The sequence below is a fragment of the Sporobolomyces salmoneus genome, assembly GCF_050403485.1.
Source record: "Sporobolomyces salmoneus JCM6883 DNA, S_salmoneus_JCM6883_v1_ctg5, whole genome shotgun sequence".
Taxonomy (NCBI): domain Eukaryota; kingdom Fungi; phylum Basidiomycota; class Microbotryomycetes; order Sporidiobolales; family Sporidiobolaceae; genus Sporobolomyces; species Sporobolomyces salmoneus.
Genome location: NW_027481158.1, coordinates 445,605 through 457,846, shown reverse-complemented (window position 1 = coordinate 457,846; position 12,242 = coordinate 445,605). Strand labels below are relative to the sequence as shown.

Here is a 12,242-nt window from a genome sequence, read left to right as displayed (position 1 = left end):
ATATGTTCACAATTGTATTCAATCTCCTCCTCCTTCTTCAGCTGCAGCACGATTCCAACCCGTCATGTAGGCCGTTTTGAGAGGATTCAGTTGTTCATTCTCTTCGTCGTTCAATTCTCCATTGACGCCTGTCTTGCCTTGATTCAACCAATCTTCGATCGCGGCTTCATCCAATTCTTCGTCGTCTGAGTCACCGGCTCCAGCGAACCTGTGAGGCGACGAGAGTCAGTTTGGAGGAGAAATGCAAGAGGCAAGGTTGAGCTTACATGAATCCACCTAGACTTGAATGGTTCCCGAGAGCTCCTTTCAGTAGGTTTCCAACTTTTTCGGGCCGTTTCTCATCGAGTTCCATTCGTTGAGCTTTCCGCTCTGACGCTAAGCGTTCTCTGGCGACAGCTTCTCGCTGCAGTCGGAGTGATTCCGCTAAACTCATCGAGTGAGGGTTTGAGAGCTACACAGCAGATAGCATCAGTCTCTTCGAGCGCATACTGAGTGACGAGAGAGGAGATTTACCGATAATCTCGCTGCTATCCGCCGTTTTGTCTGAGGTGAACTCGCTTCGTCTGTCGTTTCAATCGATTCGACCACGACTTCTTGCATCGTTTCGCGTTCTTCTTCCCGCTTCACTTTCCGTTCTCCTTGTAGATCGTCGTGACCAGTCTCCGCTTCGTTGTTGTTATCGTCGAGGTGAGTCGAATCGAGTTCCCGTTTGATTTCGTTCATTTCTTCGAGTTCCTTCAGTCTCGATTCAATCCTAGCTTGTTGGGCTCTCAGTCGTGAGTCACCTCCAGGTAAGTTGACGAAAGTTTCCCTGTGACGAACCCAGGGAATCAGTTTGCGAATCTTCGTTGAAAACTGGATGAACTCGAGTCCTCACGGAGAATCCAACAACCTCTGATTCTTTTCTCTCATATCCCTCAACTGATCGATCGAACAACCCGACAAATCTCTCTCTTTCCCCGTTCCCTTTCCCCCTCCTGATCCTGATGATCCCCTCAGGTGTCCATCCGATTGTTGGGTTTTTTTCGGTACGAACGGGGATTTCTTTTCCCCTCTCAACGCGCGAGCTCGAGTTCGTTGTTGTTGAGCAAAGTTGGGAGGTGGTTGAGGTCGGAAGAAGGCGTGAAGAGAAGAGGAAGAGGAGGGAGCGTCATGTTGGGAAGAAGAAGAAGAGGCGAGAGGTGGAAGAGGCTCTTTCGGTCGCTTCGGGAGTTGTAGGCCGTGCATTCCTAGGTAGTCTGGATGTCGTATAAAGCAAAGTCGGGAGAGAAAGAGAGAGCAGGCCTCGCGGAATTTCGAGACGTTGGAGTGTCTCATCTCTGTTTGGCTCTTGACGTCGACCTCCTACTTCTGCCGACTTGTGACTCGTACATGTCAGCTCGAGAGGACTCAGAAACACCTCCAGCTGTTCCACCTCGAACTTCCTCCCTCATTTCTTCGCAGCCTCGTTACATTACACCGCATCACCTGTCCTCGCCTCTCGCTGGCCCGAGTGGCTACTCTTACGAGCAGTCGGCACCCTACGATGGCGTAGGAGGACCGGAACAGGGAGAAGGGGAGTCAGAGGAGATCCCACCGAGTTACGAACAGACTCGATTAGCAGAACCTGGCAACCCACGATTCGGACGCTGGAGGAATTGGGTCGAGAAACGAGGACAGGAGAGGAGACAAGAGAAGGAGGAATTGACGAGGACAGGTCAAGTCGAGAAATCGAGCTGGGATTTACCTCAATCGTCGTCAAGTTCTAGTTTGGATCAACGAAACGAAGACGAGACGAAACGACAGAGTTGGAGTCGACATCAGAGGAGTCGGACGGAGGAGGAATTGGTCGACGCTGCGAGGAGGAGGGACGCTTTGAGGGAGAATCGATTGTCGACGGGAAGTCAATTTACAATCTCGAATCCGGATCACCTTCAAGCAACTCCCGCTGAGACCTCTCGAGAAGGAAGGTCGAGGTCGAGCTCTGCGGCTTCAGTAGGAGGAGGAGGAAACGTCCGATTGACGAAGAACGTAACGATTGAACGACTAGGCTCGAGGTTCGATCGCGGTCTGCCAGAGAAACCGCTCTGCGGCATGATGTTACCGACTCAACCGGCTGGATCGGGTGAAGCAGATCGGTTCCTCCTCGTCGGGACTGTTGGAGGACTCTACTTAGTCGATCTGGACCCAGCTCTTTCATCTTCGGGACCGCTTCGCACCTCGACCCTCTCCCCTTCAGCAGCGAATTCACCGACAGACTCAAGATCAGAAACCCGGATACTACCTCTCTGGCTCGGCTTAGGAGTTCACCACCTCGAGAGTTTCGTTGAACCAGCAAAACCGAAATCTGAAGGAGCGAAAGGGTTGATCGTCATGCTAGTCGGGAACGAATCAGGGTTAGGAGGACTCGAGATCAAGATGTGGAGCATCTCGGCGATCATCAATTTGGTGAAATGGAGGACTTTCAACGAGGTACGCATGGTTGACTTCAGTTCTGAAAATAATGAGACTGAAAGTGATCCCTTGCTGTGCAGTCATCGATCCCGCTTGACCTTACCCCAGCTCCAGCATTAAGCAGCACAACACCGGGTCATTCGAGAACGTCTTCATTCAGCGCCTTCAAGCAGTCGATTCTCACCTCTGCCTCGCCAAAAGGGAAGGGGAAACAACTGTCTTCCGATTCCCCCTCCCCAATCTCAGCTAGTCTCACACCTACGGCGGAATCAACCTCACCTGCTACCGACCGCAACTCGCTACCTTACGAATGGGTCAACTCGTTCGTCAAACTGCCTCTTCCGAAACCTCATTCCCCAATCCTCTTCTTCAAGCTATCTCGGATGCCTTCTCGCACCAAAGACGAAGATCAGGAGGAATATGAGTCGGACGACGAAGATTTGACGAATGAACAGATTCGAAAGAGGACCAAGAATCGAGAGGAAGAAGGGAAATTGTTCCTACTCGTCGCTACGAAAGGGGTCGTCTACGTCTTCGAAAGCTCCCTGGAGCAAAGGAGGAGCTGGAAACTGACTAGGGAACTAACCGTAGGTTCTCCCGCCATGAGTACAAGGCTCGCGGAAAAGTACTAAGCTTTGAGCGTCCTCCTCAGGCTCCTTCAACTCCTCGATTCATGCAGCTCGTCAGATCTCCCGAGACCTCGCAAGATACTCTTCACGCTACAGCTCAACCTCCTCCCCGACACCCTCGTTCCTCCTCTGCGTCTCTCTCCTCCATTCCGAACGAATTGATCCCTTACCCGCACGATCTCTGCCTGCTCCTCGGTACCTCATATCGCAGCGTGCTCATTCGACTGTACGATTGTTCCGTCGTCGAACTCGTCATTCCTTCGACTTCTTCCCCAACTTCTCGTAACCGTTCGAAATCTCTATCGAACTCTATCAAATCGACTGCTTCTTCCTCTTCCGCAAGCCATCACCGCTCGACCTCCTCCATCAAGTTAAACCTGCTCGATCATCCAATCGTCAAGAAAGTTCAACAAGTAGTCAAGGAGAATCGACAATCGACTGGAGTTCCGGCAGGCTTCACGGGACGAGAGCAGATCACGCTCGGGAGGAGATTGAAAGATAACGGCGACTCGACGGACGATCTTGGGAGAGTCAAGTCAATCGTCGGCGATGAGGGAAGATGGATTGGGAACGAGGAATTGATAGTGAGAGTTGGAAAAGGGAAACGAAACGTGAAGAGGTTTCAACTGTTGACGAAAGGTCACTCTACTCAGCTCTTCAGTACGCCTTTATCGTCGACTTCGACAGTGCATCATCACAACGAGGCATCGTCGTCGACTCCTACGATCGAACTGAAACCTCTTCACACTTTCGAATGGCCTCACGACTTATCGATTCGCACGGTCGTTCATTCGACTCGTACTATCGTCGATTCCTCTCAACGCTCGAAATCTTTCCGGACTCACCTCGTACTCGTCGCCTTTACTTCCACCGGTCTCAGCGTGCAAGAAGGTTTCGTCTCCCTCGACTCGTCTTCTACTCCTCTCTTCACTCCAACCCCGACTGCCGCTTCGACCGTCAATCTATCCCGCTTATCTCTCGAGGTTCCTCAATCACGAGTTCAAGCAGAAGAGGAGGAGGAACAAGATCTGTCGTCCTCAGCGAGCCTCGATTTCGCAACCGATTCAGCCGAACTATGTTCTTCCCTCGACACCTCGCGAGGAAATACAGCCGGTGGACATTCTCATACTTATTTCTATACGAGATCTCATGCAGATTATGTCGTTAAACGAATTTCGATCGATTTACCCTGAATTTTAAACGTTTTGTTTTTGGTTTTGTTGCTTGTATGATTTCTCCTTTTCTATCTACCTGGAATCGTATGTTTGTCTTCGCTTGTTTGTGAACGCACTGGAGTACCCGCAGACCGTTCTGTTTAACCGATCCTGTAGAAGCAGGTCCGCGTTCTCCCCCTCGACTCTCGAGGGAAAAGACAACGAGCTTTATGATGAAATCCCGCAACGAAATGACGCGGCAGAAGGAGCGATTGCCTGAGGTGTAGGGAAGAAGAAAGAAGAAAGAACAACCGCTTGCTTGAACAATGTCGATGACCTGAATCCGCCGACGCGGAAGAAATGGAAAGAAAAACCTTGTTTAGTCTTTCGATCTTCACTCCCGCTCTCTCAGTACTGCTTCTGTTACCCTCTCGTTCTCTCTCTGCACTCTCTCGCATTTGCTACCAGGGAGAAGAGAGAAGAGAGAGTGTCTTTTTTCGTAGAGAACTACCTCGAACTTTGTTTTCAGCTTATTCCTCGAAACAAACAACCACCAAAAACTACATCCTAACGAAACAATGATTGAAGATTAATAAGGTGCATATTGTTGTTGTTGCTGATAATAAGAGTACGATTGCTGAGGAGGAGGGGGAGGTTGTTGGAATCCCTGATAATATTGATGAGGATGAGGAGGTTGGTGCATTTCGTATTGCTGAGGAGGAAGATGTTGATTAAACGACGCTTGTGGTTGAGGTTGCATTTGCGAGTATCCGTGAGGGTGGTGGTAAACGTGAGTTGAATAGGGGTTTTGAGTGTACTGATGGTGATTGTGATTGTGAAGGGAAGGAGAAGAAGAAGAAGGAAGGGGAACTCCTCCGTGAGCGGAAGCGGGAGACGATGAACCGTCTTGAGGGTGATGGTATTGTGATGCGATAGCGTAGGCGGTGTTGTTCGTCGAAACGACGGTTTGTCGAGGAGGAGCGGGAGAAGAAGGGTTTTTGATTTCGACGCGGGAAGATCGGGGAGGGAGGAAGAAGGAAGAGGTGGGAGGCGACGAGAATTGTTGTGGAGGAGGAGTTGCGGAGGAAGGAGAGGGCATCGAACCGTATGAGTCGATCGGGTAGAAAGAAGGAGGAGGAGGTCCGCTCGGGTAGAACGAAGGACTCGAGTGTCGAGGAATGAACGGAGCTTGAGATTGAAGATGAGGAGGGAGTTGGTGCTGGTAAGGGTTGTGGGGCAAGGGAGAGGGTTCCATCTGTTGTTGATACGCCGAGAAGGAAGAGGCGGGCGAAACGGCATCTTCTCGAGAAACTGAATCGGCTAGTCGACTAGGATCCGCCGCGTAGAGGATGCTCGCGCCTTGCTGTCTTCGAAGTTCGAGAGAGGGTGAAGTCGTCGTCGTCGTCGTCGTCGATTGTTCTGCGGTAGAAGGAGTTTCGACTGCTTGAGATTCCGCTTTGACGGGCCCGGGAACCGATTCCTCCTGCACCGGTCTCGACGCCGTAGCCTCCTTGACGGCGAGAGCGAATTGAGCAGCTGCGACGCCGGAAGAAGGTAGACGGACGTTTGCTGGGCGACTAGGAGAAGTGATTTGAGGAGCAGCAGGCGTCGATTCGACCCCGGTGGAAGATTTATCGGTCGAAGGTTGAGGCTCGGTAGAGGTCGAAGTGATGGTGGCTGTTTGTGCAGAGGGTACGGTCGAAGGAGGGAAACGATGAAGCGGGTGGAAGGGCAAATGAGCGTAACGAGGATTGATCGAACCGGGCGGCCCTTGATTGAATCCTCCTCGTCCTCCTCTCGGTCCTCCTCCTCCTCGACCTCGTTTTGACCCTCGAGTCGAAGGTGAAGGTCCTCGAGTCGCTCGTTCTTGTTCTTCCCGTTCGAGTTCCTCGAATCCAGCGTGATTCCATCCCGGCATCGAAGCGAATTCGGATGGCTTTTGAGCTCGTTTCGATTCACCTCGACCCCATTTATCTTCAGGATCCAACTCTTTCGGTTTCTCTTCCGTCGACGTCTCTCCATTCTCCTTCGCTTCCGTTTCCTCCTTTTCAATTTCACTTTGTTCTTCTCCAACGATTTTCCCCTCTGCCGTCCAACGATCCGGACCTCTCGGCACAGCACCACCTCGACCACCTCTAAACGCTCCCCCTCGTCCTCTCATTCCTCCAGCTCCACCTCTCCCGCCCCGCCAGAACGGGTTCAAAGGTCTCACTTCGGGACTCGCGAGTCGATCGTCGTGTCCCCAGAATTTACCCACTTTCGGAATGTAAGCGGGATCAGTCGCGAGTCGTTGAGTGTAGGCTTCTTTCGCGCGAGTGTAATCGACGGGAGGGGTACCGGAGGAAGAAGGAGCGGGACGGATGAAACGATTAGGGTTCGGTCGAGTACCGTTCGGAGCGAGAGCGGGAGGTTGACGAGAAGTCGAAGCGACGGGAGAGGTAGAATCTGTCGTCGAGTTCGTGAGACCGAGAGCGACGGCGGTTCTCGAAGGTCGAGCGGGAACAGGTTGAGGATGAGTTTTTGTCGATTCTACTGTTCCTTCAATTCCGTGTGTCCCTTCCTCTGTTTCCCTCTTCTGCCTGAATTCCGCCTTTTTCGCCTTGTTCTTTTCCTTCCTCGCTGATCGTTTCGCCGCTTTCCGTTCCTTCCTCTCCGTTTCCTCCTTCTCCCATCGTTCCGGATCCTTCTCCCTCAACTCCTCACTCCTCTGTAAATTCCTCTGTAAAACCATTTGTTTCTTCGATAACCCTTTATTGCTCTCATCACCTCCATTACCATTGACGATCGTCGTATCTGGTAAAGCGTCGAGTTTCGAGATTGATAATCCTGCGAAATCCAATTCGGGTAAAGAATTCGCTCCTGCTTGTCCAGCTTCGGGCATATCACTCCATGCTGCCGGCGTTACTTCTTGAGCTTGATCGAACGCAGTTGGAGGCGCTCGATCCGAATCCTCCTCCTCCTCTTGTTCTTCAGAGTCGGGATCATCTTCTCGACCTGAATCAGGATCGAAATCAGATTCAGAAAGACTATCATCCGCCTCTCCTGTTTGCACCGGTTTCGATCCTTCCTCCTCCTCTTCTGCTTCGTCTGCAGCGGGTTTCGCACCTCTACGTCGAACAGGTTTTCGAGAACGTTTCTTCTTGTCCGATTTGTTCGTGGGCTTTGCAGGATTCATCGTGGTAGAAGGAGTGGCGGTAGGAGGAGGGGAAGATGCAGTTGAAGAAGAGGTTTGAGCGATCGCTGGGGAAGAAGAAGAAATAGGAGATGAAGAAGTCGTGGACATTAGGGACTGATAGATGTATGTGGTATATAGGAACGATACTACTCAGCGGGCAACACAGGGTAGTCAGTACGAGTAGAGTCAATCGATGTGTTGAGAACGCGTGTGTGTTTGAAGAGGAGGAAAAGTCCGACGAGACTCACACTGGAAAGGGTCTGCGAGAGTTACAAGATGTATGAGAGTCTAGTGCTTTCTAGTACAAGCTTTTGAGGAGAGGAAGGTACAGCGGCGAGGGTGCAGAAAGAGTTCAAGTTCGATAAATTCCAGCTACACTATTCAAATATTCAAAGTAAGACGCAATTGTATTTTATACAGTAAGCAAGTTCAAAGAATGCTAGTAGAGTCTACTAAGGATTTTGTAATCCGCTTGTTCGTTGTAATTTGATGGATCTATCTCGTCGATAGTGAATCTGCAACGACGGGCAAGTGGCAGAATTTCCCGTCAGTCGACAAGTCCGGAATGCGAAAAGCAAAACTTGAGTACGAACCCGATTTTCTCATAGAAAGCTACCGCCGGTTCATTCGCTGTCCCATACTCTTACACTGTCAAACTCTTTTACCGAAGATTCGAGAAAGCGAGCGTCATGGCTCACCTTTGAATACGGTCAACATTGTTTTATCCATTTTCGTTTCCCTCCCTATCCGGTCCAACGTATCCATCAAAACCCTACCTACGCCTCGTCCAGCAGCGTCCGGTTCGACTTGTAGTTCGTAGCTGTATAGCACGGCGGGTCAAATTCTCTGTCTTAGCGTGTGTGTTTTTTGGACGAGAGAGAAAGCGAAAGCGTGAGAAAACTCACCAATAAACGACATCCGCCTCTTCCTCTCCAGCAGTATCCTCCGTATCAAATCGAAATACAGTATACCCAAGAAATCCCTCCTCTTGCTTCTTCTTCTCTGTGACTGTTGGGCCCGTCTCGAGGGAGCGTAGGATGAAAAACCTCGATTCGGAATGAAATAATTCTTTTCGTTTTTCATCTGGGTTCCACCCATCTTCGGATGACTCGTACCTACCGAAGAAGGTAAGGGATTCAGTATCCTACTGTGTAGCAGAAAAGGACCAAGCGTCGAAAGCTCGAGCTCGAGAAGAAAGAAGAAAAAATGCGAAAACGAACAGGGATTGCATATTCCGAACGAAGAGATCCCAGATCCATTTCCTCAACTCCAGCGGTAGAGTCTTGAGGTTGTATACTTCGAGTCTTGCGCTGTAGAGATAAGCAGAGTCAGCTTGGTCAGACAGAAAGGGATTCGAGAATCGCAAAAACTGGCAAAAACTCACCTTGATTCTCTGAGGGGAACCTCAATTGACGTTTCCTTGCCTGCTGTAGCGCCAGAACTCGTCGCTAGCTTCTGTGTAAGGTCCCTCGGGCTAGCCTACGACGTGCGAGAGAGGAGTTGAATGAGCGATTCTCGCGAAGGATCGGATTCGAGAGAGGGGTACTGACGTTTCGCGCGAGTTTGACCGCGATATGAGACCTCCTGACCATCTGTAACTAAGTGGCGCGTAAGGAATATCGATATGTAAGTGAGTTGTAGGAGAAAGAGGGAAAGTCAAACAAATCTCCGCTCGCGACTTCGAAGCGTTATCTCTCTCCTCATCCTACGATACTCAGCAAGGCGCCCAGAACGCCGACAGACCTCACAGAAGAGGATGAGCACGCGGCAAGGGCAAACAGGACTCTCTACAGCGCTCTCCAACCTCGACGCTCCCTTGATCATTAAACACCTCTCTCACTCCGAACACTGCCGCCAAATTTCGGTCGACAAGACAGCCGAAGTACTACATGCCGATCAATCGAAGTGGATCGAGCTAGAGGATTGGGAGAGACAGTATCTCGTCAAGATTGAGGAGAGTTCGCAAGAAGGGAATTTGTATTTCTGGTCGATTGATTTGGCTTGGAGGAGATATGTGAGTACATCACCACTTTCGAATGAGCTCCGAGGTTCCCGGAGGACGAAGGATCTGATGGTCGTCGTAGTTTTCCTCACAGATTCTCGATCAAGAAACCCTCGCTCCTTCTCTCAACCTCTCTCAGATCCGTTCCCTCATCGATTCCTACCTTCAAGCACCTCTCGACCCCTACTCAGTCGAAGGCTACAACCTCGAACAAGGGCTCGAATTCGTCGTACAATGTGGAGAGATGTACGACTCAATCGCGACGGAATGGGAACAGAATGGGAGACCTCGTGGATGGATCGATCAGGTTGTGCCGACGATCGAGACGGATAATCTCGTGAGGATGACGAAGAAGTATGTCAAGGGGGTGAGGAAAGCGAGAGTGAGGGTTCTGAAGGTTTACGAAAAGGTCAGTTTTTTTCGTGCTTTCCGTCGAATCCATATCATGATCAGGATAGTTGATTGACGAAGGAAACGTCTGTAGTACATGAGCGACAACTTCTCGCAAGATCCAGAACAAAGTAGCTCAGGTTCATCTCGTTTCTTCTCTCCTCTCGAGCGAGTCTGCTCACGCGGTATATGAGCTTAGATCATACAAACCACGCTCTAGAAGATTCTGCTCGTCCTTCACCAAGTCGGGTTTCGAACAGCGCGCATCGCTCGTCCACCACGATGCAAGGGTCGACGAATGGAGAGGAACGCGAAAAGAAGAGAGGGAAACGAAGGAGAGAGGAGGCGGACGACGGGGAACAGGATCGAGAGGTATTCACGATTCGAGAGCAAGAGCAAGATGTAGAGATGGACGTTGACCAGGGAGGAGCAGTTGAACGAGTGAGTTGTCCACCCATCGTCAGATTTGGCAGCGAGCTAACGAAAATTCCCTCCTGCTGCTCGCAATAGCAGAACAGCTCGTCTAGACCGTTACTCGAGGCCTCTCCTTCCCAACCTGTCTCACCCTCGGTACCCGGATTCGGCCGCGACAACAACGACGAAAATGATCTATCTCTTCGCCAATCGCCTCGAATAGATGCTACGAACGCACAGCAACAACCGACGAATCAGAGTACGACCATCCCACCCTCCCACCTTGAGTCCTCTCAATTCCTTCAACCTCTCGCCAAACCAACCTACCTCTCTCGTGTCTCTCATTCTCCCTCGGCTTCCTCGGCCAAAGAACGTTCCGGTTCTCCGTTCGGAGGGACGCCTCGAAGGGGGTTACCGCCAGGGATCAGGTCGATGGCGGTACAGACTCAGTCGAAATTGGCGAAAGTGAGGAGGAGTAGTGAGATTCATTTGCAGCAGGAACGGGTCAAAGCGGAAAGTGTCGAAAGAGCGATGAGCGAGGAAGCTCGGCAGTCTCGGGAGATTAGTCAAGTCGTCGAACGAGCAGAAAAGGAGAAGGAGAGGAGCGAAAGGGAGGAGGAGAAGAACCAGAAGGAGAGGGAGAAAACGGAAGAGTTCGAAGCAGACAAGATGCAAACGGAGGAGGAGGAGGCCCGAAATCGACCACTCACGGCAACTCCGAGCGGTATCCTTATGCCACCACCACCATCAGCAAAGTCGGCAGGAGCATCTCCAGCTCGCGGAGTCGACCATCCCCCTTCTTCCGGAGAAGAACCCTCAACACTTGCCGAACCTTCCACAATTCTTTCTTCCCCTCCCCGTCCGAGTCCCGACCAAGCTCAACCACCACGAAGTGACGCCGCCCTGACCGCCCCGACGAGCTCGATCGATGAAGGCGAACCTTCTACCCAACGATCATCGCAAGATTACCCCTTTCCTACCGCGGCTCAACCTGGTCCTCCGCACGTCTCACTCGCGCTACGTGTCCCCCTTACGTCTTCCTTCTCGACATCGAATCGAACGGTCTATTCCTCAGAAGTTGAGTCTCAAGGTCAAGGCGAGTCGCAGTCCCAACCTACCGATTCAGAACCCTCTTCGCAAGCGGCACCTGGAGGAGGAGGAGGAGGAAAGGTCATCGCTGCCACTGATATGTCGCGAGACTCTTCTGCTTCGTCATCCGCCGAACGGAATCCAACGATTCTCGTTCCCGATACTTCGCTCTCGAACAACGCCGACTCTTCCAACCCTTCTTCCTCGAATTCTCTCCCAGCTCTCCCCAGCTCGAAATCAAATACGAAAACTCTCCTTCCTCCCGCGAAAACTCGATCGACCTCGCGAGGTCCTTCCCTCGAACCGAATCCTCCTCCCTCCCCAAACCTACGTCGTTCAGCTCGATTGAGTAAATCTCCCGCACCTCCCGAAATCGAAAGAACCGTCCGAAGGTCGAGTCGACAACCTTCTGCGAACCTCCTCGAAGTCGAACAACCTCACGTTTCGTCGAACGAATCTCAAGCGTTCTTTACTCAAGCTGCACCGGTCGATTCTCAGGAGATCGCGACTCAGGCTCAAGACCTCTCAGCGACGTCGATCGTGGAGGAGGAGGAGCAGGGAGGGGAACCTCAGAGTCAGGAATCGTCAGGTCTGACTTATGTTACCCTTTCGGAGGAAAGTCAACCGAAGAAGGAGAAGGTGACGGTAACGATGACAACGACGAGGACGGTTACTCAAGGACGACATACGAGGTTTCAGGACGACGACGAAGAACCTGGAACGCTCAAGAGTGCGGCAAGAGGAGAGAAGAAGAACTCTACTCGAACCTCTCCCGATTCCAATACGATGAATGAACAGAATTCCGACAGTTTTGGGAGTCAGGACAAGCAATCGCATTCGAAGCAGATCAGTTTCGGTGAATTGGAGAATCAGGCGAGTCGAGGTTATCCCGTTGAAGAAGAGTTAGCTCTCGATTTGGAGGATGATGAAGATATCTGAAAACTAAGAAATCTTTT

The 12,242-nt window shown here is 51.3% G+C and overlaps 5 protein-coding genes across 5 annotated transcripts; 2 read left to right on the top strand and 3 right to left on the bottom strand.

Annotated features, from left to right (window-relative positions):
• Positions 1 to 18: 18 nt before the first annotated feature.
• JCM6883_006990 (uncharacterized protein) lies at positions 19 to 1,227 on the bottom strand (the record flags this gene model as incomplete). Its single annotated transcript, XM_076629488.1, has 4 exons — positions 19 to 208; positions 267 to 451; positions 514 to 811; positions 878 to 1,227. The coding sequence occupies 4 exons, from the start codon at positions 1,225 to 1,227 to the stop codon at positions 19 to 21; spliced, it is 1,023 nt and encodes a 340-aa protein (XP_076490610.1).
• A 144-nt stretch (positions 1,228 to 1,371) lies between these two features.
• JCM6883_006989 (uncharacterized protein) lies at positions 1,372 to 4,255 on the top strand (the record flags this gene model as incomplete). The annotated part of the gene is made up of 3 exons (XM_076629487.1): positions 1,372 to 2,451; positions 2,514 to 3,020; positions 3,086 to 4,255. 3 exons carry the CDS (start codon positions 1,372 to 1,374, stop codon positions 4,253 to 4,255), a joined length of 2,757 nt encoding a protein of 918 aa, XP_076490609.1.
• A 550-nt stretch (positions 4,256 to 4,805) lies between these two features.
• Positions 4,806 to 7,499, bottom strand: JCM6883_006988 (uncharacterized protein; the record flags this gene model as incomplete). Its single annotated transcript, XM_076629486.1, has 1 exon — positions 4,806 to 7,499. One exon carries the CDS (start codon positions 7,497 to 7,499, stop codon positions 4,806 to 4,808), a length of 2,694 nt encoding a protein of 897 aa, XP_076490608.1.
• Positions 7,500 to 7,830: 331 nt separating this feature from the next.
• JCM6883_006987 (GNAT family N-acetyltransferase) lies at positions 7,831 to 8,983 on the bottom strand (the record flags this gene model as incomplete). The annotated part of the gene is made up of 7 exons (XM_076629485.1): positions 7,831 to 7,906; positions 7,985 to 8,021; positions 8,090 to 8,211; positions 8,297 to 8,506; positions 8,612 to 8,701; positions 8,776 to 8,870; positions 8,942 to 8,983. 7 exons carry the CDS (start codon positions 8,981 to 8,983, stop codon positions 7,831 to 7,833), a joined length of 672 nt encoding a protein of 223 aa, XP_076490607.1.
• Positions 8,984 to 9,147: 164 nt separating this feature from the next.
• JCM6883_006986 (uncharacterized protein) lies at positions 9,148 to 12,225 on the top strand (the record flags this gene model as incomplete). Its single annotated transcript, XM_076629484.1, has 3 exons — positions 9,148 to 9,405; positions 9,488 to 9,802; positions 10,294 to 12,225. The coding sequence occupies 3 exons, from the start codon at positions 9,148 to 9,150 to the stop codon at positions 12,223 to 12,225; spliced, it is 2,505 nt and encodes an 834-aa protein (XP_076490606.1).
• Positions 12,226 to 12,242: the final 17 nt, after the last annotated feature.